General features: G+C 48.0%; 1 protein-coding gene across 2 annotated transcripts in view; it reads left to right on the forward strand.

Annotated features, from left to right (window-relative positions):
* NPAS2 (neuronal PAS domain protein 2) overlaps positions 1 to 26,980 on the forward strand; it is a 199,286-nt gene that overhangs the window by 108,869 nt on the left and 63,437 nt on the right. For both annotated transcript variants that reach the window (XM_070798303.1, XM_070798304.1), the window contains exons 4-6: positions 7,300 to 7,391; positions 14,687 to 14,776; positions 26,318 to 26,438. In XM_070798303.1, the coding sequence (XP_070654404.1) occupies positions 7,300 to 7,391; positions 14,687 to 14,776; positions 26,318 to 26,438 (303 nt within the window). The remainder of the gene's footprint in view (positions 1 to 7,299; positions 7,392 to 14,686; positions 14,777 to 26,317; positions 26,439 to 26,980) is intronic.

Below are 26,980 nucleotides of genomic sequence, written 5' to 3' on the forward strand. Positions count from 1 at the left end.
CCACACGACCCACTGAAATGCAACCAGAATCAACCCTAGATCTCCCTCATCCTTATCCCATACACAAAAGAGAACAGAAAATCCATGACAGATTTTATGAAGAGATATAGTGGCTGGAACAAAATTTGGATGAAAACAAAAAACAAGCAATAACTTTACTTATAATCCAAATGGTTGTGAACTCTGCAGGCATCTTCTAAGGAGCATGATCTGCATTCATTTGGGACTCACCCTGAGCCAGGCAGGAGTTGTTAAGGCCTCCAGAGAGTAACTCGTGAAAGTGTCAGTCACTCAGTCATGTCCAACTCTTTGCAACCCTATGGACTGTAGTCCGCCAGGCTCCTCTGTCCACAGAGTTCTCCAGACGAGTACTGGAGTAGGTAGCCATCCCCTTCTCCAAGGCATCTTCCTGACCCAGGAATCGAGCCTGGTCTCCTGCGTTGCAGGCAGATTCTTTACCCATCTGAGCCACCAGGGAAGCCCCAAAGAGTAATTCACCAGGGTATAACTGATAGGAGCCTCATAGTGGCCCTTTGAGTTTGTTCCATTTCACAGACAAGGCAACTGAAGCGTAAAGATGTTAGGTCATTAACGCTAGACAGCCAGGAAGGCACAGAATCTAAACCAGGCTGGTCTGCCTCCAGAGCCCAAGTTTTTAACATGAAACCATACTGCTTCTCTACGACAGATGATGTATGGGACTCTTTTAGGTACGGACATCATAGCCACATTATAGCAATTCATGAGTGTGGCCATTTATGTTTGTAATTCGCTTATTCATTCATTTATGTTTTGGTTTTGCTGGGTCTTTGTTGCCCTGCGTGGTCCTTCTCCAGTGGCAGTGAGTGGGGGCTGTGTTCTGTGTGGTGTGTGCGGCCTTCTCACGCCAGTGGCTTCTCTCATTGCCGGGCACAGGCTCCAGGGCACTTGAGCTTCACGGGCTTAGTTGCTCTGTGGCATGTAGGATTTTCCCAGACCAGAGGGGATTGAAGCTGTGTCCCCTTCTTAACCGCTAGACCCCCAGGGAAGCCCCAGTGTGGCCATTAAGACTATTAGTTCTCACCCCTGGTGGCCCCTTAGAATAACCCAAGAAGCTTTTAAAAATACTTATAACTGGGTCACACCTCACAGACTAACACATCAGAATGTTTAGGGATGGAACCCAGATTGTGAGCTGGGGCCAGTTTGTACCCGCTTGCAAAAGATGATTGTTAAATTTTTAAGAGTTTTGCAAGCCAGCTGACATCATGTTGGCAGCTTGAAACCAGTGAGGGTCTAAGTATTTATACCCTAGAAATAGACAAACATGACTGATGTGGGGATGGAGCAAGCGCCTTCTACCAGATCACCCCTGGGTCAGGCCTAAACATCCACGTTTTTAAAGATGCCCGGGTGAAGTCAGCATGCAGTCAGGGTTAAGACCTGTGGATTTATACACGTTTTTAATTTATTTTTGACTGTGGTACGTCTTCGTTGCTGCACAAGGGCCTCCTCTAGTTGGGAGCGGGGGCTACTCTTCACTGCAGTGTGGGCTTCTCATTGCAGTGGCTTCTCTTGTTGCGGGGCACAGGCTCTAGGAACGTGGGTCAGTAGTTGATTTGGTGGTGGTGGTGGTTGAGTCGCTAAGTTGTGACCGACTCCTGCAACCCCATGGACAGTAGCCTGCCAGGCTCCTCTGTCCATGGGATTCTCCAGGCAAGAATACTGGAATGGGTTGCCATTTCCTTCTCCAGTAGTTGATATGCACATGCTTAATTGCTCCATGGCATGTGAGATCTTCCTGGATCAGGGATTGAACCCGTTTCTCCTGCATTGGCAGGCAGACTTGTAGCCACTGGGCCACCAGGGAGGCCCAGAACTGTGGATTTTGGTGTACTTTCTGCCTTCATCCTGAAGGGAGACCATGTGATACTTTAGCTATGCTGCTGCTGCTGCTAAGTCGCTTCAGTCGTGTCCAACTCTGTGCAACCCCATAGATGGCAACCCACCAGGCTCCCCTGTCCCTGGGATTCCCCAGGCAAGAACACTGCAGTAGGTTGCCATTTCCTTCTCCAATGCATGAAAGTGAAAAGTGAAAGTGAAGTCACTCAGTCGTGTCCGACTCCTAGCGACCCCATGGACTGTAGCCTACCAGGCTCCTCCATCCATGGGATTTACCAGGCAAGAGTACTGGAGTGGGGTGCCATTGCCTTCTCCGTTAGCTATGCAGGTAGTCATTAAAATAACTTAGCTCTTTCATCAGTAATCTGCCAAGCATCCCTGTTTTCTCAGTTTAAGAGATAAACCTTGATCCTGGAATGCATACTTCTAGAAGTAATTCCAAATCAAAATGAGAATTTGACCATGTTTCTCCATAGGGAAATGTGTCATCAATATCTGTTACAGGAGCATGCTCAGTCACTAAATTGTGTCCAGCTCTTTGTGACCTCATGGACTGTAGCCCACCAGACTCCTCTGTCCATGGGATTTCCCAGGCAAGGAAACCGGAGTGGGTTTCCAGAGCTATTACAGAAGAGAAGCCTCTAAATTATGTCAATAATAGGGCGTAGTGAGTAGTCTTATTCACGGCCATCTAACTGTCACTTCCACAGGACCAGGCTGACTTGCGTGCTTTCCTCTTCCTATGTGAGTCTCAGCTGGTTCAATGTCATCTTCTCCCAACATCAAATCCCAGTCCTCACCCTTGCCCTTCCAGATGTCTGCCTTAGAAGGTAGGGATGGGGTAGGGAGGACAGCAGAGCAAGGAGACATGTCCCTGTTGGGCAGGGTGATAGTCACCCCACCAGCCTACTTTCTGCTCCATTTTCTAGATTCTTCCTTCACCATATATAGCCCAACGTTGTCCTGCTGGTTGCTGGGGAGCACGAGCTATTGGGAGGCAGGTGTTCTAGGGCATAAGTACAGCCTACACTATGGTAGGCTTTGGGGCTTCCACTGTTAATTGCAATGCTTCCCTAAAAGATTGCTCCCATATGGCTGTATTTCCCTTGCTATTTAGAAGCCACTTGGACCATATTGCTCTGCTCATCCTGCCCAGTCACCTACAGCTTGTAATGTTGGTCCCATCAAATGCCAGTGGAGATTCGATTCAGTTCAGTCAGTCCAGTTGCTCAGTCGTATCCAACTCTTTGCAACCCAATGGACTGCAGCACACCAGGCTTCCCTGTCCATCACCAACTCTTAGAGCTTACTCAAACTCATGTCCATCACATAGGTGATGCCATCCAATCTTCTCATCCTCTGTCGCCCCCATTCTCCTTTTTATTTTTTAAATTTATTTCCTCTTCTCCATTTGCCTTCAGTCTTTCCCACCATCAGGGTCTTTTCAAATGAATCAGTTCTTTGCATCAAGTGGCCAAAGTATTGGAGTTTCAGCTTCAGCATCAGATCTTCCAGTGAATATTCAGAACTGATTTCCTTTAGGATTGACTGGTTTCATCTCCTTGCAGTCCAAGGGACTCTCAAGAGTCTTCTCCAGCACCACAGTTCAAAAGCATCAATTCTTGGGCGCTCAGCTTTCTTTATGTTCCAACTCTCACATCCATACATGACCACTGGAAAAACCATAGCTTTGACTAGACAGACCTTTGTTGGCAAAGTAATGTCTCTGCTTTTTAATATGCTGTCTAGGTTGATCATAGCTTTTCTTCCAAGCAGCAAGAATCTTTTAATTTCATGGCTGCAGTCACCATCTGCAGTGATTTTTGAGCCCCCCAAAATAAAGCCTGCCACTGTTTCCCCATCTATTCACCATGAAGTGATGGGACCAGATGACATGATCTTAGTTTTCTGAATATTGAGTTTTAAGCCAACTTTTTCACTCTCCTCTTTCACTTTCATCAAGAGGCTCTTTAGTTCTTCTTCACTTTCTTCCATAAGGGTGATGTCATCTGCATATCTGAGGTTATTGATATTTCTCCTGGCAATCCTGATTCCAGCTTGTGCTTCATCCAGCCTGGCATTTCTCATGATGTACTCTGTATATAAGTTAAATAAGCAGGGTGACACTATACAGCCTTGATGTCCTCCTTTCCCTATTTGGAACCAGTCTGTTGTTCCATGTCCAGTTTTAACTGTTGCTTCTTGACCTGCATACAGATTTCTCAGAAAGTAGGTCAGGTGATCTGGTATTCCCACCTCTTTAAGGATTTTCTGCAATTTATTGTGATCCACACAGTCAAAGGCTTTGGCATAGTCAATAAAGCAGAAATACATGTTTTTCTGGAACTCTCTTGCTTTTTTGATGATTCATCGGATGTTGGCCAATTCATCTCTGGTTCCTCTGCCTTTTCTAAATCCGGCTTGAACATCTGGAAGTTCATAGTTCACATACTGCTGAAGCCTGGCTTGGATAATTTTGAGCATTACTTTACTAGCGTGTGAGATGAGTTCAATTGTGGGGTAGTTTGAGCATTCTTTGGTATTGCCTTTCTTTGGGATTGGAGTGAAAACTGACCTTTTCCAGTCCTGTGGCCACTGCTGAGTTTTCAAATTTGCTGGCATATTGAGTGCAGCACTTTCACAGCATCATCTTCTAGGATCTTAAATAGCTCAACTGGAATTCCATCCTCTCCACTAGCTTTGTTCACGGTGATGCTTCCTAGGGCCCACTTGACTTCACATTCCAGGATGTCTGGCTCTAAGTGAATGATGACACCATCATGATTATCTGGGTCATGAAGATCTTTTTTGTATAGTTCTTCTGTGTATTCTTGCCACCTCTTCTTAATATCTTCTACTTCTATTAGATCCATACCATTTTTGTCCTTTATTGTGCTCATCTTTGCATGAAATGGTCTCTTGGTATCTTTAATTTTCTTGAAGAGATCTCTAGTCTTTCCCATTCTATTGTGAAAGTGGTCTCCCCTTCCTATTCCTCAGCCATCTCTGAGAAAAATCAGAGATTTGATTATGACACTGAATTGTTTGGATTTCCCTGGCAGTCCAGTGGTTAAGACTGCTTTCTAATGCAGGAGGTGCAGGTTTAATCCCTGGTCAGGGAGCTAGAATCCCTGGGAACTACTGAAGTGTTCATCGGCAGATGAATGAATAAAGAATACGTGCACATATACACAACAGGCAATTACTCAGCCATAAGAAAGAATGAAATCATGCCATTTGCAGCAATATGGGGGCTTCCCAGGTGGTGCTAGTGGTAAAGAACCCGCCTGCCGATGCAGGAGATGTAGGAGATGTGCGTTCGAGCCCTGGGTTGGGAAGATCCCGTGGAGGAGGGCATGCAACCCACTCTAGTATTCTTGCCTGGAGGATCCCATAGACAGAGGAGCCTGGCGGGCTACAGTCCATAAGGCTGCAAAGAGTTGGACAGTATTGAAGCGAGTTAGCACACAGTGATATGGATGGACTTGGAGGTCATTATACTAAGTGAAATAATTCAGATGGAGAAAGACAAATACTGTATGATATCACTTATATAGAGAGTCTAAAAAAATACAACAAACTGGTGAATATAACAAGAAAGAAGCTGGCTCACAGATAAAGAGAACAAACTGGTGATTACCAGTGACGGGGGGCAGACAGTCAAGGGGTGGAGGTATGAGAGGGACGAACTGTGGGGCACAGGATAGGCTCAAGGATGTGCTGTACAACGTGTGGAATATAGCCAAGATTTTAAAATAATTGTAAGTGGAAAGTCACTTTTAAAAACTGTATAAAAGTTGTGGACTTCCCTGTAATCCAGTGGTGAAGACGTTAGCTTCCAATGCAGTGGGTGTGGGGTCCATCCCTGGTCGGGGAGCTAAGATCCTACACGCCTTGTAGTCAAAAAACCAAAACATAAACAGAAGTAATATCGTAACAAATTCTGTAAAGACTTTAAAAATGGTCCACATAAAAAAAATTATTTTTAATTATATAAAAATTAAAAAACAAAGCAAGAGCATTGCAGGTTAGTCAGTGAACCAAAAAAAAAAAAAAGGTGAAACGCCCTGAAATTTTGCAGTTCTTCTAGGAAAGAAACTTGATTGATGTTTTCCCAAACTTGACAAAAATGCTAAGAATTTACACAAAATTACCAAGTTGTGAAGCACAAAGAAATTCTTCTAAATCATGAATAGGAAAAAAAACAATTTTTATCAACTATTATAAAGAAAAAAAAACACAAAAGGACAGGAAAATGAGAGTGTTTACAGAGTCTTGTGTCGACCAGTGACTTAGATTTACAAATACGAATAACATCTTGTGAAAAACGTAGTTACTTGAAAGGGGCAAAGTACAGATTAACCCCAGAAGGTTTTAGGAAAAGTAAATTCTGGCCTTCAAAGCAACTGAGCAGCAGGTATTTGTATAACGAATTATACTTCAGTAATTGGAAGTGCTGAGACATACATTGCAATCTGCACAAACGCAGTAGCTTAGGAACTTCGTGCCTTAAGATGTTTCTGGGAAGATTTGGGAGAGTGGCATTGAAATATGTAAAATATCATGTAGGAAACGAGTTGCCAGTCCAGGTTCGATGCACGATGCTGGATGCTTGGGGCTGGTGCACTGGGACGGCCCAGAGGGATGGTATGGGGAGGGAGGAGGGGGGAGGGAGGAGGGTTCAGGATGGGGAACACATGTATACCTGTGGTGGATTCATTTTGATATTTGGCAAAACTAATACAATTATGTAAAGTTTAAAAATAAAATAAAAATAGAAAAAATTAAAAAAAAGAAGAAGAAAAGACAGTAACAATAAAAAAATTAAAAAAAAAAAAAAAAGATGTTTCTGGAATTTTTAAAATCCCAGCTCACTGAAGTATTTTGTTTCGCCTAGACCATGAAGAAGCAGCTTAAGGACATGCCCCTCCACCCCTGTCCTTGTTCCTGTTGCCTTGATAACTGGAGTAGGTTGCCCTTTCCTTCTCTAGGACATCTTCTCCATTCAGGGATGGAACCCCCGTCTCCCGCACGGCAGGTGGATTCTTTACAGACTGAGCCACCAGGAAAGCTCAGGTGGCAACTACCTGACTTCGGCTGCTGCTGATGGGCTTTGTCACGTAGAAATTCAAGGGCAAGGTACCATGTGCTAATCGCAGGCACTACCCCCAGTGCAGAGGGTGGGGTGCTCTCTCCCCAGAGACCTCATTAAAGGTCAAAAGGAGAAAACATCAAGGGTCTGTTATCTCCACTGTACCCCATCCTTGGAGATCAGAGTGGCGTATGTCCTTATATCAGCTTCTTTTATTAAACTACACATTTATACGAAATTGCATAGAAATAACACGTGTGTCATTTCTTAATTCCAGTTTCTAGGTGTCTTTCCGTCTAAAAGCTTGTTTGTGCTTTTTTTTTTAGAAGTCTCAGCGCAAACTGAAATCTGTGACATTCAGCCGGACTGGAAGCCTTCATTCCTCAGTAATGAAGAATTCACCCAGCTGATGTTGGAGGTGAGATGCATGTTTCAATTAGCTTGATGGGTTGTGGATTAAAATGTAGCTGCTTGTTCCAGATAAGACCCTGTGCCCGAAGTAAACAACTGTTCTTGACCCTGAAAGGAAGGCTGGGAACAGACAGACTCTTGAAAAAAATCTGCCTGCTGTGGTGTATGTTTTGGCTACTGAGTTGGGCAGGAAAAGCCAGAATCCCCAAACTCAATGTGAATGTGTCCTGTTGCCATGGTGACTGCAGGGCAGACCCACTCCAGCCTCCCAACCAGAGGACACCTAACAGGGGAACCGGGCAGGGAAGGAGCAGCAGTAGGGAGAGCGAGGGTATTTATGTAGAATATATATATGCATATGCCTGTGTGCTATTGGTTCCGACCCTTTGTGACCCCCATGGACTGTAGCCCACCAGGCTCCTCTGTCCATAGACTTCTCCAGGCAAGAATACTGGAGTGGGTAGCCATTCTCTTTTCCAGGAGGTCTTCCCGACCCAGGGATCGAACCCTGGTCTCCCTCATTGCAGGCAGATTCTTTGCCCTCAGAGCCACCAGGGAAGCCCAAGGCAACAATTATATATTCTTGGTAGGACACATTTTGAAAGCAAAAGTCTTCTTTTAAAATTATGTTTTTAACTTGAAGTCCTGTTTCATCAATATGGTGTATGGTATCAACCATACATGGCCATGCCCCACCCCCAGCACCCCCAGAGTGTGCTCTCTCTGTGTGGAGAAATGCATATTTCTTTCTTTGAAAGGTTATTGCTTGTGCCCATCTGCTGGGCTGGATTGGAGGAAGTCTGGCTGATCTGAGTGCCTGGCCTGCCTCATGTGTCTCTAGGGGTGAGACTTCTCAGGACAGATGAGGATGTGCTGTGTGCTAAGTCATTTCAGTCATGTCCAACTCTTTGCGACCCCATGGACTGTAGCCCTTCAGGCTCCTCTGTCCATGAGGATTCTCCAGGCAAGAATACTGGAGTGGGTTGCCCTGCCCTCCTCTAGGGAATCTTCTGACTCAGGGATCAAACCCGTGTATCTTGTGTTTCCTGCACTGGCAGGCGAGTTCTTTACCATTGAGCCACTGGGGAAGCCCAGACGAGGATCAGTTCAGTTCAGTTCAGTCACTCAGTCGTGTCCGACTCTCTGCAACCCCATGAATCACAGCACGCCAGGCCTCCCTGTCCATCACCAACTCCCGGAGTTCACTTAAACTCATGTGCATTGAGTCAGTGATGCCATCCAGCCATCTCATCCTCTGTCGTCCCCTTCTCCTCCTGCCCCCAATCCCTCCCAGCATCAGAGTCTTTTCCAATGAGTCAACTCTTCGCATGGGTGGCCAAAGTACTGGAGTTTCAGCTTTAACATCATTCCTTCCAAAGAAATCCCAGGGCTGATCTCCTTCAGAATGGACTGGTAGGGTCTCCTTGCAGTCCAAGGGACTCTCAAGAGTCTTCTCCAACATCACAGTTCAAAAGCATCAATTCTTCGGCGCTCAGCCTTCTTCATAGTCCAACTCTCACATCCATACATGACCACTGGAAAAACCATAGCCTTGACTAGATGGGCCTTTGTTGGCAAAGTAATGTCTCTGCTTTTCCATATGCTATCCTTATCCAGACGAGGATAAATCACTGCAAAAACATCCAGCTGGTTCTGACTTCTAAACTAGGGATAAGACCTGGAGTGTTCAGATATCATGGTGGACATAGAGAAAGCCCCAGAGGTGGTGTGTCTGAGCCCTTGAAGTAGAAGAAGAAAGCTGGGGTGGATGGATTCAGTCAAAAGAAGTTAGATGCTGGCTGTGTCACTGGTTCCTGGCAGGGTATTAGAAGGTGACTCTTAGAGCTCCAGCTTTCTAGATCTCATCTTCTGTGCCTATATAAGACTGATATAAACTTTAATTTACATAGATTAACTGCAGAAAACAGAAAGTTACTCGAGTAAGAAAATGCCAGAATGAAGCTGTCCAAATATTATGAAATATAAGTGCATTAATGAACATTTTCATGAAATGAAAGATACTTAAATCTGCATGTGAACTATATTTAAAGAAAATACAGAACTTTCTCCAGAAGCAATGCATTTTAAGTATGTTAAATTTAGAGCAGCTTGTGATATACAAGGTTGAATTAATGTATCATTATGCTATTTCACAGAAATCGTTTTATCTCCTAATTCTTAGGGAAAAGTAATTAAAACATATAACCCTATAGCACATAACACTCTTGGAAACCTGTGGCACATTCTACCCTCCCTGCCCCCAAGGGAATTTCAAGATATCAAAGGTGTTTGAGGAAACAAGATTTTTAAAAGGTTAAAAATGTAGTTTCTTATAGTAGTCTCATGGTGGCCTGTATTTCAATGGAGTCAGTTGTAACTTCTTCTTTTGCATTTCTGATTTTATTGCCTTGGTCCCTCTCCCTTTTTCACTTGATGAATCTGGCTAAAGGTTTATAGGTTTTGTTTATCTGTGCAAAGAACGGGCTTTTAGTTTCATTGATCTTTTCTGTTGTTTCCTTAGTCTCTATCTTGTTTATTTCTGCTCTGGTCTTTATGATTGCTTTCCTTCTGTCAGCTTTGGGGGTATTTGTTCTGTCTCTAGTTGCTTTAGGTGTGAGGTGGTTGTTGTTCAGCCGCTCAGTCGTGTCTGACTCTTTGTGACCCCATGAACTGCAGCACACTATGCTTCCCTGTCCTTCACTGTCTCCTGGAGTTTGCTTAAACTCCTGTCCATTGAGATGTAAGGTTAGGTTGTTTATTTGAGATTTTTATTGTTTCTGGAGGTAAGCTCATATCTCTATGAATTTCCCTCTTCAAACTGCTTTTGCCGAGTCCCATAGGTTTTTAGATTGTTGTGTTTTCATTTTCATTTGTCTTTAGGTATTTTTTATTTCCTCTTTGATTTCTTCAATGATCCACTGCCTGTTTAGTAGCAGATTTTTTAGTTTCCCTGTATTTGTGTTTTTTTGCAGGGGTGTGTGTGTGTGTGTGTGTGTGTATCTAGTTGATTTCTGATCTCATGGCGTTGTGGTCAGAAAAGATGTTTGACAGGATTTCAGTTTTCTTAAGTTTGCCGAGGTTCACTCTGTAGCCCAGCATGTGGTCAGTCCTGGAGAATGTTCCAAGTGGCCTTGGAACAAAATTGTACTCTGCTGCTTTTGGATGGAGTACTCTGTAATCACCAATTCTGTCCACCTAGTCTAATGTGTTATTTAAGGCTCATACTTCCTTATCGATTTTCCATGTGGATGATCTGTCTGTTGATGTCAGTGAAGTGTTAAGTCCCCCACTCTTACTGTGTTACTGCCCATTTCTCCTTTTCTGTTTGCTGACATTCGCCTTATATATTGAGGTGCTTCTGTATTGCGTGCATATATGTTTACCGTTGTGGTATCTTCTTGGACTGGTCCCTTGGTTATTATGTAGTGTCCTTCCTTTTCTCTTATAACAGTCTTTATTTTAAAGATGAAAATTGGGGCCGAACTGAGATTTAGAAGGCTGAAATTTCTAGAAAAAGAAGAGTTTAGATTTGTATGGATATGCATTATGCACTTTCCTCTGCTCCTAGTGTAGACTCTTTGAAGCCAGTCTAAAAGAACTCATGCTACATAAGTGAACTGGACCCCAAATTAAGCCTGTACAGCAAGCAGGCGTTCTGGGTAAACTGCATCTTTGAGGCATCTGGGAGACCCTCCAACTAGAACTTTAGATTTGTCTCTGACTGTCTTAGGCTCCTCTTCCACCCTTTTGCTCCTCAGGAGTCACAGACCAGGTGATGGGTGACAGGAGCCTCCTGTGCCTTCCTTGCGATGGTCCCCATGGGATGATGCTCTCATTTTCCAGGATGCAGCTTCTCCATAGGATGCATCCCATCCCAGCTGCACATCCCCCTCCCTTATTCAGAGCCACTGCAGGGAGCATGAGGAATCCGGATGCCGTGTCTTCATAACTAGGAGTTTCCTTTTTTAAATGAAGATGAAATCCAGGACAGAGCCCGTCAGACCCCAGGGAATGGCACTGCTGGTGTCATCTGAGTGTGAATCCCCGCTTCCTTCTTCTTCTCCCAGAAAGGCCCCAAACCAGACTCCAGGAGAACTCATACCATTGTGGGATTTGAAAGAACAAAAGCGACTTGGTTGCAGCCAGCCAAGCTGGTCCCGTGAAAGCTGCCCAAGATGGTGGCCACAAGCGTTAGGACAAGTCAATTCAAAGGGAAGGACACTCTCGTTGACAGGCAGTTACGGAATATGCGATGTTTCTGAATTTTGTTCAGAAAAGCTACAGCCATCTTTTCTCTTAGCCCAGAGGTTGTCCCAGAGAAGACAAGAAGCATTCTGTCAGAACTAGGGATTGGCAGAGAGGGGTTGTCTCATTTCCATCTGGGGTGTGGCGGGTGTGAAACTTGGACCGTTATGGAATCTCGGGTGTCCACTGAAGCTCCTTCCAGAGTCCCCATTTCAACAAGAGGGGCAGGCCGCTTTTTAATCATGTCCTGTTGAGTCACTCTCAAAGGCTGCCAGTGGGACTTTTGAAACCATCACAAGCCTTCTTAACGCAGTGACTCAGCGTAATCCTTGTGCGTTTGATGGAAAATGCCAATGGGCTGATGAGCGTTATCTTCCATCCATAAATACCTCCTGCTTTTTACCACCCACTTGCTTTATAAATTCAAGAGGGCATGGGCTCACTGTGCAAGAAGAGAATTTAGACTGCTTCTGCTTTTCCCAGTATTTCAATCTGCTGTTTCCAAAACGGTCCCGCTGACGTCATCCACAATGCCTCCACCTCTTAGAAAAATTCACCTCCAGGAGCGCTGCTAATATGATTTCTTTTAATTTAGAAAAAATACTTAAATGGAAAAGAAATAAAGGTCACCAGAATATTGCGGCTTCCCAGGTGGCTCAGCAGGTAAATAATCCTCCCACTGATGCTGGAGTCGCAGGTGATGCAACTTCGATTCTGAGTCAGGAAGATCCTCTGGAAGAGGGCATGGCAACCCACTCCAGTATTCTTGCCTGGAGAATCCCATGGACAGAGGAGCCTGGCGGGCTACAGTCCATGGGGTCGCAAAAGAGTCAGACACAACTGAGCGACTGAACACAAAATCAGGATGTACTTTGGTGTTCACCATGACTGGTAAATCTGGCCCAAGATTTCTCCATCTCAGTGCAATTAGCGTTTTGGACCTGATCATTCCTTGTGGTAGGGACATGCTGTGTATTGTAGATGGGATATTTCAAAGCATCCTTGGCCTCTACCCACTAGAGGCCTACAGTGCCCACCCTAGAAGTGATGGCCAGAAAGGTCTCTAGGCATTGCCAGATGTCCCCAGTGGGGCAGAGTTGCCCCCAGTTGAAAACCACAGATATAATCGAAGAGAATGGGGTCCACTTAAGAAATGTGCCTTAATAGATGTTTCAGTCTTAAATCCTGCAGTGTGTGCCGTGTGCTAAGAAGTCACTTCAGTCGTGTTTGACTCTGTGCAACCCTATGGACTGTAGGCCACCAGGCTTTTCTGTCCATGGTATTCTCCAGGAAAGAATACTGGAGTGAGTTGCCATTTCCTCCTCCAGGGGATTCTTCCCAACCCTGCAGAACCTAAGTGTTAAACAGTCAGCGACCCTAGTAGTGATTTTCCCAGTGAAAAGAACTCTCTCCCACGTGGTGTGTGCTGACGGTGGTGCCTTTCTCTGCACACTTCTGGACTGCTTCTGGTTCCTACTGCCAGGCACCCAGCTGCACCCTCCTACCCTGAAAGAATCCATGCTCTTTTGGCTGCACAGAAGATCAGTAACACCCTGGGAAGATCGAGCTGAGGGTATAGAAAATGTTTCCAGAACTTTCTAAACACATACTTCACTTTGGGAATTTTTTCCCCCCAAAGTAGAAGAATCCACACATTTGTGCTTGATGCTATTTCAACTGTACAGTCAGCGAGGCAGCAGTGATAGCTTACAGCGACCGCCTGCGTGAGCGTCTTACGTCCTCGAATATCTGTTTGTGGGGAGAAAGCTTTTGTTTTTCATCTCTTCCCTTTCCGTGGCAGGCCAGTGTGGTGAGTTGCCTGGATGACCCCGTTCTCTGCTGGACAGAGTCTGAAATTTAGAAATCACCTTTCTGGGTGACATGTGAAAGCATTGTGAGCACCTGATTAGGAACCCGAAAACCAAACAGCCGGTGACTCTGAGAAAACGCAGAGGGCCTCTGTCTGCTCTCTCATGGGCTCCGAGGGCAGTGCATCTAACCCACAGCAGGCACTCAGTCAAAACTTCTAAACAAATGAATTTGCCAGACATGCTGAAATACAGTTGGCCTTCCGTGTCTGTGGGTTTCACACCCACGGTTGGCTGAATCCCAGAATGCAGGGCCCGTAGATACGGGGGCAACTCTGGGGGACTTGAGCATCTGTGGGACTTGGTGTCTGCAGGGGTCATGGGACAAGCCCCCCATGGACACTGAGGGATGACTCTTCTCGTGGACCTAGTCAAGTAATCCAGCCTTTCCCCATCAGCCCTTCCTTTCCGCTTTGGTGGATTGATGTGAACGTTCTTTATAAAGGGTTCCTTCAGGTCGTCTTTCTATGGCAATGGATCAGCAGGCACACTTTCTGTTTTTAATGCCTCTGTGAGCTCCTGTGTGTGTGTGTGAGTAGCTCAGTCATTCTGACTGTTTTTCAACTCCATGGACTGTGGCCCGCTTGGCTCCTCTGTCCATGGAATTCTCCAAGCAAGAATACTGGAGCGGATTGCCATTCTCTTCTCTAGGGGATCTTTCCCATCCAAGGATCGAACCCATGTCTCTTGTGTCTCCTGGGATGGCAGGCAGATTCTTTGCCACTGGCCCCACCATGGGAGAAGCCCATGAGCTCCTGTATCTTTTAGTAAATGTTTACCACTGAACTCAAAGTGGTGTAGGGGATGGAGAACAGGGATCGTGAGCTCTTCACTGACACCTTTTAATGGCAGTTGTGATATTTCTGATTCACCCCAAATGCACACTTAGCAGTAAATGTACTCAGGTAGTTTCCATGCTGAATGTATTTCATGATACCGTGGGTCCCATTTTCCACTCAGCCCTTTCATGCTTTGCAACCATTTCGCCTGGGTTAGATAAGTTCTATGTAAGAAATCGACTTGTGTGCAAGACCAAAAAAAAAAAAAAAAAATGCTGTGAGGTTAGTCGCAGAAATATTCAAAGAGTTATGAAATGAAGTCGTTGTTGTAACCCAGGGTCCTTGGATCCAGTGATCCCCTCTGCATAAAAGCATGACGGAAGAGCCTTCACCTATTGCGTTTTTCGCAGGCCTTGGATGGCTTCATCATTGCCGTGACGACGGATGGCAGCATCCTCTATGTTTCTGACAGCATCACGCCTCTCCTCGGGCACTTACCGGTGAGTTTCTGCCCAGATGGCCTTTGCCAGTATGTGTGATCCTCTTTCCCATTCGGGTCTCAGAGTTGGGGCGCTGCGGGTCTGCAGGGTCTGCGTGTGAGGAGGGTCGAGGAGTCCTGACCAGGCCAAGGCCTAGCCCCAGGTGCTTCCAGACAAAGGACAGGGGCAGGAGTGTGTCATCCTGGAATGCGTAAGACCTGAGACAGGGGCCATGGTGCGTCCCCACCCTCCACTGTCCCGGAAACCGCCCGGAAGCCACGCACCCACGACACAGTTGTCAGAGCTCAAAGCCTCTGTGGAGGCTGACGGACACCTGCAGAGGAAGACAGGGTCCCCCGGGAGCAGGTGTAGGCGTGTGCACCAGATGGCTGGAGGCGGGCCGGAGTTTGGGGATCCCTGGAGGTGTGACTGGGATGCAGTAGGTGTGACATTTGCTGGTGGCGAGGGTTCAGTGACAGGGATGACCGTGGGGGTGGGGGGAGTGAAATACTCTTCAAAGATGTTGGACCAGGAGGACCTTGGGGGCAAGGAGGATCTGGGCAGAAGGGCGAGCTCTGCAGCCCACAGAGCCGCTTGGGGCATGGAATGGGGTGGTGCCGTGGGTGCGCCTCCCTTCCCTCTCCCTCCTCTCTCTCCCCCTCCCTCCTTCACTCCCTCCCTCCTTCCCTCATACTCCCCTCCTCTCCTCCTGAGCCTCTCTGGCTCTCTGGTACTCGCATCAGGATGCTCTGACTCACAGAGCAGCACTCGACTGCTGCAGGGCCCCTGGAGGGAAGGTGTCCAGCCTTCCACCTCCTGCCACACCAGCATTTATCCCCACAGAGTCTGGCCTGGAAGCACGCTGTACCAGGAGCATCCTTTGTGACTAATGGGGATAAAATATCCTCTCTTCTGTCTCCTCCCAACAAGCCCCACCAAACCGCTCAGCCCCCATCACCCCCTCTTCCCACACACAGGCGGTTGTACGGATAGGGCACTGATGGGGAGGGTAGCAGCCTGCCCTAGGTTCCTGGTCATGGGAAATCATGGGCTGAGCTGATACTGGAGGACCATGGTGGCCGCTCCTTAGCCATGCCTACCTGGGAGCGCCATGGCCTTGCTCTGTGGGTAGCTCGCCCCACTGGGTGCTTAGCCTAGCTTTGCTTACAGCCAGGACCTCACATTGTTCTGGGTCATGCTTTTACTCAGAGGCCACTCCCCCCTCTGCTGATGACACTGGGTGAAGACCAAAGTCACTGTCCATGATTTTCCTTTGCAGACCACTGCATGTGGTGGCCCAGCATTTTTCACTTTGCAAGGCAGATGCCTTTGCATTACTCCAAATCCGTCTGACATTGTGTTTTAGCCCATGTCCAGGGTATATGAGGCTGGGGGTTGTCTCCCCCGAGAGCCCTTGGAAGAGGCTGGTTCTCACTCAGCCCTCAGGAGTCAGGAATGCATTTTAATTGTGCTTTTGGGGCCAGGCTGGAGTAGTGATGTGTGTGTGTGTGTGTGTGTGTGTGCGTGCGCATGCGTGTATGCGAGTGCATGCTCAGTCATGTCTGATTCTTTGCAACCCTTTGAACTGTAGCCCACCAGGCTTCTCTGTCCATGGGTCTCCAGGCGAGAATATTGGAGTGGGTTGCCATTCCCTTCCCCAGGGGATCTTCTCGAACCCATGTTTCCTTATTGCAGGTGGATTCTTTACTGTCTGAGCCACCAGGGAAGGAGTGATGAGACCCGATGAAATATGCATGGTTTCTTTGGGCTGATCTGAGGAGATGGGGTGCTTCTTCAGAGGGAGTTGGGTTTTGTCTTGAGTGGACAGGATCGAGCAGCGAGAGGCACTGATGGAAAGTAAAGACACGTCGCTTCCAGAGTGGCCTGGGGTTGTGCCCAGAGCCGTTTGGTGGGGTTTACACTGTTCTGCTTTCTGCTCTTGGTAATATCTGATGGCTGAGTTGCCATGTGTGTCAGAGGGGACTTAGTTGATTGGGAATTCTTCTGATTTGACATTATGGAGCAATTTAGAGTCATCTTTATGAATTATTTTCTTTTTTAAAAAAGGGTAGAGTTAATATTTTATTGTCACTTATCAGATGGCAGTTAGGCATATAATCTTCATACTTGATCTTTCCTTTATGTAAAAAAAAAATTGCAAGTTTTAAACAGTCAATGGCTAGTCATGTCTTCAGAAAATATGATTAGATTAGATTAATTCATGAATAGTGGCTTCAAGTTTTCCCTTGTAACTCCAGAAAATTCACCCACCTTCTGTCCCTTTTTAAATAACTAGAAGGTTGGTGTGCATTTGGCTTCACACTGTGAAGCAGCATCCTGATGGCCATTCACATCTGCTTTGAGGAACAGCACATTGGAACACTTTTCAGAGAGAGAATGAGAGAAAGGCTTGATCATTTTGCAAGTCCCACTGTGGTGTTGGAAAAGACTCTTGAGAGTCCCTTGGACTGCAAGGATATCAAACCAGTCAATCCTAAAGAAAACCAATCCTGACTATTCATTGGAAGTACTGATGCTAAAGCTGAAGCTCCAATACTTGGGCTACCTGATGCAAAGAGCTGACTCATTGGAAAAGACCCTGATGCTGGGAAAGACTGAAGGCAGGAGGAGAAGGGGATGACAGAGGATGAGATGGCTGGATGGCATCACTGACTCAATGGACATGAGTTTGAGCAAGCTCCAGGAGACAGTGAAGGACAGGGAAACCTGGCATGCTACAGTCCATGGGGTCGCAAAGAGTTGGACACGACTGAGCGACTGAACAACAACAACGATAATGCTGGTTGTACAAGTGAAAGCCCTGGCCAGAAGTGCAAGGTCAAAGTGGACTGTGGGGTCAAGTTCCTGGGGCAGGGGTCTCAGCAGGGTGAAGAGGTCACAGAGAAGGAAGACAGAGCGCCTGACTCATGATACCACCAGATGCAGTGCTTTCAAGGAGGCGTCCCTTGGCCCTCCTTCTCCATCCCCCGCCTGCCCTTACCTGCCAGGAGAGTCCACCTCGTCCAGATCACCTTGTCTAGGTGGCGCCAGGTCAGGGTGGACCTGGGAGGGTGCCCTGACTAGGAGACGGCCCAGCAGGAGGTATGGCTGCACATCAGACTTGATCCCGGGTGAAAAGGGTCCAGGTCAGCATTAGACTTGTTTGACTTCTCTGTGCATTTTGATCTGTATTTATCATGCATGTGGAAGCATGCGCAAGACATATATTCCAGTTTTAAACTAATGATAAGGCGAGCGTCAGCACACATGTAGCAGTCACCAGGGGTAAGACAGACAGCCCAAGGCCCACAGAAGTTCATCTCTGCTCCTTTCCTGACACATCGTCCACATACAGATGGCCATTTCCAGATCATCCTCTTTGTTCCTCTCTGCGGTTCTGCCAACTTGTTTTTTCACTATTTATTTTTGGGTCTTTATTGGGGCACGTGGGCTTCTCATTGTCGTCGCTTCTCTTGTTGCAAAGCACAGGCGATAGGTATCAGGCTCGGTAGTTCCACCACTTGGACTAGAGCATGTGCTCAGCAGTTGCAGCATATGGGCTTAGTTCCTTCATGGCACGGGAGATCTTCCCAAATCAGGGATCAAACCCATGTCCCCTGCAATGGCAGGCAAACTCTTAATTACTAGACCACCAGGGAAGACTGTTCTACCAACTTTTCTGTTACTTCATCATTAACCACTGTAGCTGAGTATGGCCTTTGGTTTAGCTCTATGGAGACAGAGCCATGGAAAGTGTTCTCCAGTGACCTCTGCTCTCGCTTAGCTCTGCTGTGGCATTTGTCCATCTCACACTGTCCAGAGTGGCCAGCACTGGTTTTCCATCCTTGCTGTAGGCACCTGCTACAATCCCTGCTCCCAGGCCAGCGTGGGACTCTGAGAGCGCGTCTGTGGACGTCTGTCTGTGTTTCCTAACGGACGTTTGTGGGCATCCCTCAGAGAGTTGACCATGTGTAAGATCGCGGGATCGTGGGGTAGCGACCGGTCACCAGTACTGGGTGACGCCTAGTTTCTCCATGGTGACGGCACCGATCACCCCCCATCAGTGGGGCTAGAGAATTCCTGCTGCTCCTTGTCACCGGAACTTGATATTGACAGGATTGTCAGCTTTTGTCGGTCTAGCAATGTGAAGAAATCTTGAAATTTTGCTTTTCCCCCAATGGCTGGTGTGACTGTCTTCGCGTACTTTGTCAGCCATTGACTTTCCTTTCTTGTGACAACCTCGTTCAAGTATTTGCTCTTTTCCTACTAGATGGTCTGGGTCTTCCGTGCAGTAGTTTGTAAGCGCTCTCTGCGTGCTCTGCTTGCTAGTCCTCTGCCGGGTGCCTCCTGGTCACTCTGCCCGAAGGTGACAGTGACGGCCAGACACACAGCACCCAGTGCTGGACAAGTGAGATCGACAGCGGGTCAGTCACACGTGCTCACAGTCCCAGGGAGGAGTGTGCTCTGGGCCACGCAGGCGCGCGTGGGGGCTGCGCTGGGGAGCAGAGCAGGCGTGGTTTGGCAGTCACAGGAGGGTGAGGTGCCCCTCAGGTCCCACAGAGGCAGGGCACTGAAGCCCAGTAACTGGACAGTAACTGGCCCAGGGGCCCCCAGTAAGGAGGTTTGTGTAGTTCAGGGGACCTGATTGGTGGCAAGAAGGACCTGTCAGTTGGGGTGGTGAGAGGGGTTCAGGAGTCCGGGCAAGGCCCTCTCAATGCAGTTAGATGACAAGGCCACATGTCACTGTGAACCTGCATCCCAGGCGCATACCACAGGTCTGTCCGTTGCAAATAACTGCTCTCGCTTTGGTTTGCCTTGCCCTCTCTTTTGATGAAGAGAGAGTGTCTTTAGAGTTGGTCCTTTTTATACCTGAATTCATCCTTCATTCCTCGTGGGTGGAAGCTGTTTTCTGTACTGTCTTCAGAGAGTCTTCCTGTTTGGCAGTAGTCAGCTGGATTCTGAAACTTGTTGTTCAGTTGCTCATTTGTGTCTGACTCTTTGTGACCCCACAGACTGCAGCACACCAGGCTTCCCTGTCCATCACCATCTCCCAGAGTTTGCTCAAACCCTTGTACATTGAGTCAGTGATGCCATCCAACCATCTCATCCTCTGCTGTCCCCTTCTCCTGCCTTCAATCTTTCCTAGCATCAGGGTCTTTTCCAGTGAGTCGGCCCTTTGCATAATGTGGCCAAAGTCCTGGAGCTTCAGCTTCAGCATCAGTCCCTCCAACGAACACCCAGGACTGATCTCCTTCAGAATGGACTGGCTGGATCTCCTTGCAGTCTAAGGGACTCTCAAGAGTCTTCTCCAACACCACAGTTCAAAAGCATCAATTCTTTGGTGATTCAGAATCTAAACTGAATCAAATAAGATCACACATGCATCCCATCTGGAGAAGGAAATGGCAACCCACTTCAGTATTCTTGCCTGGGAAATCTCACGGACAAAGGAACCTGGCAGGCTACAGGCCGTGGGGTCGCAGAGAGTCAGACTCGATGAGCGACTGAGCACACATGCCTCCCACGCCCTGGTCCTCCTGGAGACTGAGCCCCTGACTGCTTTCAGAGCCCAGTCCTGCCTCTGTTCAACATGAGGCTTCTTTTTCACCAAAATCTCCTTCTCACCACAGGTGTCACAGACCTCCAGCCAGAACCTCTGGGGCCCCTTGGGCACATCTGAGCAGAGTGTCCACACAGCCTACTCCCAGCCCAGCTGGCCAGTCTGTGCACTTCTGTGCTCACTTAACTTTGCTGGTACAACTGTAGGCTCAGAGACAGAGGACTATGCTTTCTGTCTGGTCACATCCTCCGCACGCTCTCATGGGGCCTAGGCGACAATGTAGGAAAAGTGCTGTTGGGAATTCATGGAAGGCATTTAAAGTGAAGCCCAGAAAAGGGCACAGTTCTTTTCTTGTTGTTGTGTTTTGTTTTTTAATTTATTTTAATTGGAGTATAATTGCTTTCCCTGGTAGCCCAGGGGTAAAGAATCCGCCTGCCAATGCAGGAGAAAGGCTGGTTTGATCCCTGGGTGGGGAAGATCCCCTGGAGAAGGGAATGGCAGCCCACTCCTGCATTCTTGCCTGGAGAATCCCACGGACAGAGGGGCCTGGCTGGCTGCAGTCCATGGGGTTGCAAAGAGTTGGACGTGACTTGACAACTAAACAACAGCAGCAGTACTTGCTTTACGATGCTGTGATAGTTTCTTCTGTATAATGAAATGAATAAGCTATATGTATACACACATCCCCTCCCTCCCTCCCCACCCCCCACCCCCCATCCCACCCCTCTAGGTCATCCCAGAGCACCAGGCTGGGCTTCCTGTGTTACACAGCAGCTTCCCGTTAGCTATCTATTTTACACACTTTTGTTTTGTCACTCAGTCGTGTCCAACTCTTTGCAACCCCATGAACTATAGCACACCAGGCTTCCCTGTCCTTAACGATCCCCCAAGAGTTTGCTCAAACTCATGTCCGTTGAGTCGATGATGCCATCCAACCATCTCGTCCTCTGTCTTCCCCTTCTCCTGCTATGCTCAATCTTTCCCAGCATCAGGGTCTTTTCCAATGAGTTGGCTCTTCGCATCAGATGGCCAGAGTACTGGAGCTGCAGCGTCAGCCCTTGCAATGCGTGCTCAGGGCTGGTTTCCGCATGGTAGCGTGTATGTGTCGATGCTACTCTCTCAGCCTGTCCCCTTTCCTTTCCCCACTGTGTCCACACGCCCATTGTCTACGTCTGCATTTCTGTTCCTGAAGGGCAGATTGTTGATGAGGAAGCCAAGGGCATAGCAGCAAGTTGACATCAAGAACCTTCCTTCTGTAACACATAAATGATGTTCTGGATCATGTGATTCAGCTATGGGATGGCACCTCCCCTCCCTCATCTCTGCAATTGCCACAGTTTTAATAAACAGAGCTCACTCCATGCATTCAAGGGACAGTACAATTGCAGGGATAATTTACTCTCCTGTGAGCACTAGTGTTTAAATTCTCAAGTTATCATTGTTTGTGTTGGTTTCCAGCACATGGAAATTGCATAATAGGAATAGAACAGCAAAGACCCAGAAAGAGCTCGCTCTGTGCTGAGCGTGTTTGGAGTTCTGCTCGTGTGTCAACTGTTCATCCTCACGACCCCTCCTCCCACGCCTTACCTCTCCCTCCTGCCTCCAGCATTCATCTTTGTCCTGTGCACGACCTGCATCCTGAGTGCCCCCACAGCCCTCTGACCTGCCAGTCATCCCCCACAGGAACCACAAGGCTGGGCAGCCCCCCACCTTGCACCCTGCCACCCCACCATCAGGGGTGTGGGCTTCCGACCGGCCCTCCGAGGAAAGATTGTGCAGTGACGTAGTCATTGTTTTCAAGGATCCAGGATGTCTTTAAGAAGAAAGAGTACTGTCATCTGTGAGCGTGAGTCATGCTCCAAAAAACTAAAGGGAGTGGGCTTAAAATAGAATCAAGAACATCAGAAGGGACTCAGGGAAAGCCAGACTGAGAAGATGATGGCACAGTGAGTACTGTGGTTGCAGAGAGATGAAAACAGGAGCCTCTATGTGGGGAGCCCAGGAGACCCTGGAGTCCCTCCCTCCATCCCTGCCCTTCAGTGGCTACCAAGCTTGTCCTCCAGCCCTGGAGCCCGGGCTGCGGGCAGGGAACGACTTGCCTACTTTGCTGTGCTGCTGGAAGAAAGGACCAGAACACGACATCCTGAGTTGGTGGCGAGCGGGTGGATGATGACGTTGTCAATTGAGCCCTCTGGACTTGGCCCCTTCCTCTGAGTCTCCTTCCCTGGACCTGTTACACCCACCTGGCTTCTGTGCTCCCTCCCTCCTCCAGCCACTAGAGGGTCTGAAATAAAAGCAAAGTCGTGCCCCTCTTTGTCCATGTCCCCTAGTGGATGCCCTGGCACACAGGCTCAGCCCTGACGCCCCCAGCAATGCTGAGGCCAGACCCCACTGCCCTTTCCCTTCCCTCTCCTTACTTTCTGCTCCCTGGCTTGGACATCAGGGCCCCCATCCCCACTTCTGTTTCGGCCTGGACCCCTGCCTGGGGCAGCAACATTGTTCTTTCCGTTCATCACCATGTTTTTCTTGAAGGCCAAGCACCATCCAATGTCAGGGGTGCAGGTGAGGCAGGCAGAGAACCCACGTCATCACTTGAAAGAAGGAGAAAACTTAGGGTTGTGTCCTGCGGGATTAACAAGCCACCATCCTGCCTGGCACCTGCCGTGTGCCCTGGTACCAGCAGCGGACTCGAATCTGCTCCTCATTCTTCAGTGGAGCAAACTGCAGCTTGGAGGGCAGAGCTGTGCTCACATCCCACCTCGGGGGCTCCCACCTGCCTCTCCCCCCGCCCCCTAGGCCTTACCACCCCCTGGTCAAAGGTGTGCCAACAAAGTTGGTATAGTCAAAACTATGGTTTTTCCAGCAGTCATGTACAGATGTGAGAGTTGGACCATAAAGAACGCTGAATGCCAAAAAATTGGTGTTTTTGAACTATGGTGCTGGAGAAGACTCTTGAGAGATCCTTGGACAGCAAGGAGATCCAACCATTCCATCCTAAAGGAAATCAACCCTGAATATTCATTGGAAGGACTGATGCTGAAGCCGAAGCTCCAGTACCACCTGATGCGCAGAGCTGATTCATTGGAAAAGACCCTGATGCTGAGAAAGACTGAGGGCAGGAAGAGAAGGGTATGACAGAGGCTGAGATGGTTGGATGGCATCACTGACCCAATAGACATGAGTTTGAGCAAGCTCTGGGAGTTGGCGATGGACAGGGAGGCCTGGCGTGCTGCAGTCCATGGGGTCGCAAAGAGTCAGACACGACTGAGTGACTGAAAAACAACAAAGACGTGGCCTTCCCTGGCGGGTACAGATAACACAGATACAGTGGCCAGAGGAGCAAGGGTGAGGCGCGGGTCCTGTTGAGAGTGCGGGGCTGTCACAGGCGCTTTCTCAGGGGAGATGACTTCAAAGCCGGGACCCGAAGGATGTGCGGGAGTTCCGGAGCACCAGGAGAGGGTGTGGAATGTTCCAGCCTGGGGGAGCAGCCTGGGGGGAGTCCCAGAGGACGAGCACAGCTGGCACCCTGGAGAAAGGACAGTTTGCGGGGCTGGAGAAGGTCTAGGGGTGGAGGGTGTGCTGAGCGGAGCCTGATGAGTGAATCAAGGTATTTGGGCTTGTCCTGGGAGCAGTCGGACAGTCAGAAGCCAACAAAAGAATTTAAGCAAGATGGTGACTGGATCTGATATAAGGCTGCTGCTGCTGCTGCTGCTGCTAAGTCGCTTCAGTCGTGCCCAACTCTGTGCGACCCCATAGACAGCAGCCCACCCGGCTCCCCCGTCCCTGGGATTCTTCAGGCAAGAACACTGGAGTGGGTTGCCATTTCCTTCTCCAATGTATGAAAGTGAAAAGTCAAAGTGAAGTTTTTGGGCAGAGGACAAAAGTTGATGTGGGAAGACCAGTCTGGCCATTCGCCAGAGATGATGGTCTGGATGAGGGTGGAGGCCATAGAGAAAGAAAGGAGTGGATCTGACAGAAACTTTATTAACTTTTTGTTTTGTACTGGGGTATTGCCGATTAGATTTCCCTGGTGGCTCAGAGGGTAAAGCATCTGCCTACAATGCGGGAGACCTGGGTTCGATCCCTGGGTCGGAAGATCCCCTGGAGAGGGAAATGGCAACCCACTCCAGTACTCTGGCCTGGAGAATCCCATGAATGGAGGAGCCTAGCGGGCTATGGTCCATGGGGTTGCAAAGAGTCGGACACGACTGAGTGACTTCACTTTCACTTTATAGCCGATTAACAACGTTGTGATAGTTTCAGGTGGGAAGCCAAGGGGCTCAGCCATACATGTATCCATTCTCCCCCAAACTCCCCTCCCACCCAGGCTGCCACACAACACTCAGCAGAGTTCCCTGTGCTCTACGGTAGGTCCTTGCTGCTGATCCATTTAAAATACAGCCGTGTGTATCTGTTCTTCCCAAACTCCCTAACTGTCCCTTCCCCACATCCTTCTGGCAACCACAAGTTCATTCTCAAAATCTGTGAGTCTCTTTCTGTTTTGTAAGTAACTTCATTGTATCATTTCATTGAAGATTCCTCCTCTAAGGGATGTCATATGATATTTCTCCTTCTCTGTCTGACTTACTTCACTCAGTATGACAGTCTCTTGGATATGAGAGAATTTGAGGGAGGAAAATCTCACAGCGTTTGGATATTGGCTGTGAAGATGATAGGGAGAGGTCAGAGATGCCCGCTGTGTGTCGGGTGTGGGCAGGTGACTGCCTAGCAACACTGCATGTGGGGAGAGGAACACGGGAGGAGGAGGATATGGCACTGGGGGTGTGTGTGGACCCGAGGTCCCCAAGGGCATCTGGGAGCCAGCTGGAAGGTTAAGCCAGGGCTCCTGAGAGCAAGCTGCCTGCCTGTACAAATGTGAGAGTATGTACAGTCCATGCTTGACGCTGTAGGCGGGGATGAGTTTAGGGAGGGACGGAGGCATGCCTGTCTCCTCTCTCTCCCCTCTGTGGTCTCCCATCTGTACTGGCCACACTCTGTGCTGTGCTCAGTCACCTCAGTCGTGTCCGACTCTGCGACCCTATGGACTGTAGCCCGCCAGGCTTCTCTGTCCATGAAATTCTCCAGGCAAGAAGACTGGAGTGGGTTGCCATGCCCTCCTCCAGGGGATCTTCCCAACCCATGGATCAAACCTGGGTTTCTTAAATCCCTACATTGATTGGCAGGCAGATCCTTTACCACTAGCCACCATAAATTTAAATCACCCCGTGTGCTCTGACCACGTGGGGTTATTTACATTCAATTAGAATATTTAAATACAATTAAAAATTCTGTCTTTGGGGGATTTCCCTGGTGGTCTGGTAGTTAGGACTTAGTACTTTCATTGCCAGAGCCCCAATTCAATCCCTGATTGGGGAACTAAGCTCCCAAGGGGTGGCTACAAAAATGTCTTCAGTCACACTAGCCCCATTTCAAGTGCTCAGAGGCCATGTGGCTCGTGGCTTCCCTAGCAGCCAGCGCAGGTTACAGACCACTTGCATCATCACAGACCACTCTGGTGGACAGCACTGGGTCCAGGCTCTATTGGATTTGTGTCCACGGGTGCCCAGGTCTTCAGAAGAAAAGGTACAATTCCTTAGATTAGCTGCCTTTGAGAAGGCAGCTGTTTGCTGGCCTGAAGGTCAGAGGAGGAGCCCTGCACTCTTCAAAGTGTTTCACGGGAGTGGCTGGCCTCATGCTGGGGCTCCGCGTCAGCCACATGGCCCCAGCTAGAGCTCGGGAGTCTCGGCACACGAGGCTCCTCTTCATGTTTGTCTGGCCGAAGTCTGAATTCTCTCTCGGGCCCATGGGCAATCGCGCGTTTGCATTTCAGCGAGTAAACCCTTCTGGATGACAATTCATGACCACAGAGTCTCCACAGAGAATCAGATCTGGAGCTTCTCATTTCAGGAGTCAGTTCTGAGTCGTCAGGAAGGTTCAGTTTTTGCTCTTGCTTTTGTTTTCCATCTTCGTGGAGTGTGTACCTTTGTTCTTTTCTTTTCCAGTCGGATGTCATGGATCAGAATTTGTTAAATTTCCTTCCAGAGCAAGAACACTCGGAAGTCTATAAAATGCTCTCTTCCCATATGCTTGTGACGGACGCCCCTTCCCCAGAATACTTAAAATGTAAGTTTACCTTCACTGGTTTTATGAGAGAGAAAGATAAGGATCTTATATTAGAAAGGAAAGTTAAGAGTCTACAGCCATACCACCCTTAAGGTGCCCGATCTAGTCTGATCTCAGAAGCTAAGCAGGGTTGGGCCTCGTTAGCACTTTGATGGGAGAAAGGAAGTTAGAATGAATTAAGAAGGGAGGACTAATTTTAAAAATAATTTTCCTTGTGACTCAGAACATATCCAAGATCCTTAGAGGTATATTTTAAGTTTAAAGCTAAAACCGGAGTTTGGAATATGTAAGACTTTGAACTTTTATGTGGAAATTTTGAAAACCACAGAGCTTTAGAATAATAACTTTGTTTTGCATGTGATAACAAGAGATTACCTTTTTTTCATATGAGAGCCTTTTAGTAATAAAGGATACAAAAATCACTGAATAATCTGTTTGTTTTGGAGGACGCTAGAAAACTAGATTTGTATGATACTAAGTAACCAACTAAAAACTGAATAATTAGGTCAAAACTCTCTTCTGAGGCTGTCGTCTGATTATTT

This window comes from Bos indicus, chromosome 11, assembly GCF_029378745.1.
Source record: "Bos indicus isolate NIAB-ARS_2022 breed Sahiwal x Tharparkar chromosome 11, NIAB-ARS_B.indTharparkar_mat_pri_1.0, whole genome shotgun sequence".
NCBI lineage: Eukaryota > Metazoa > Chordata > Mammalia > Artiodactyla > Bovidae > Bos > Bos indicus.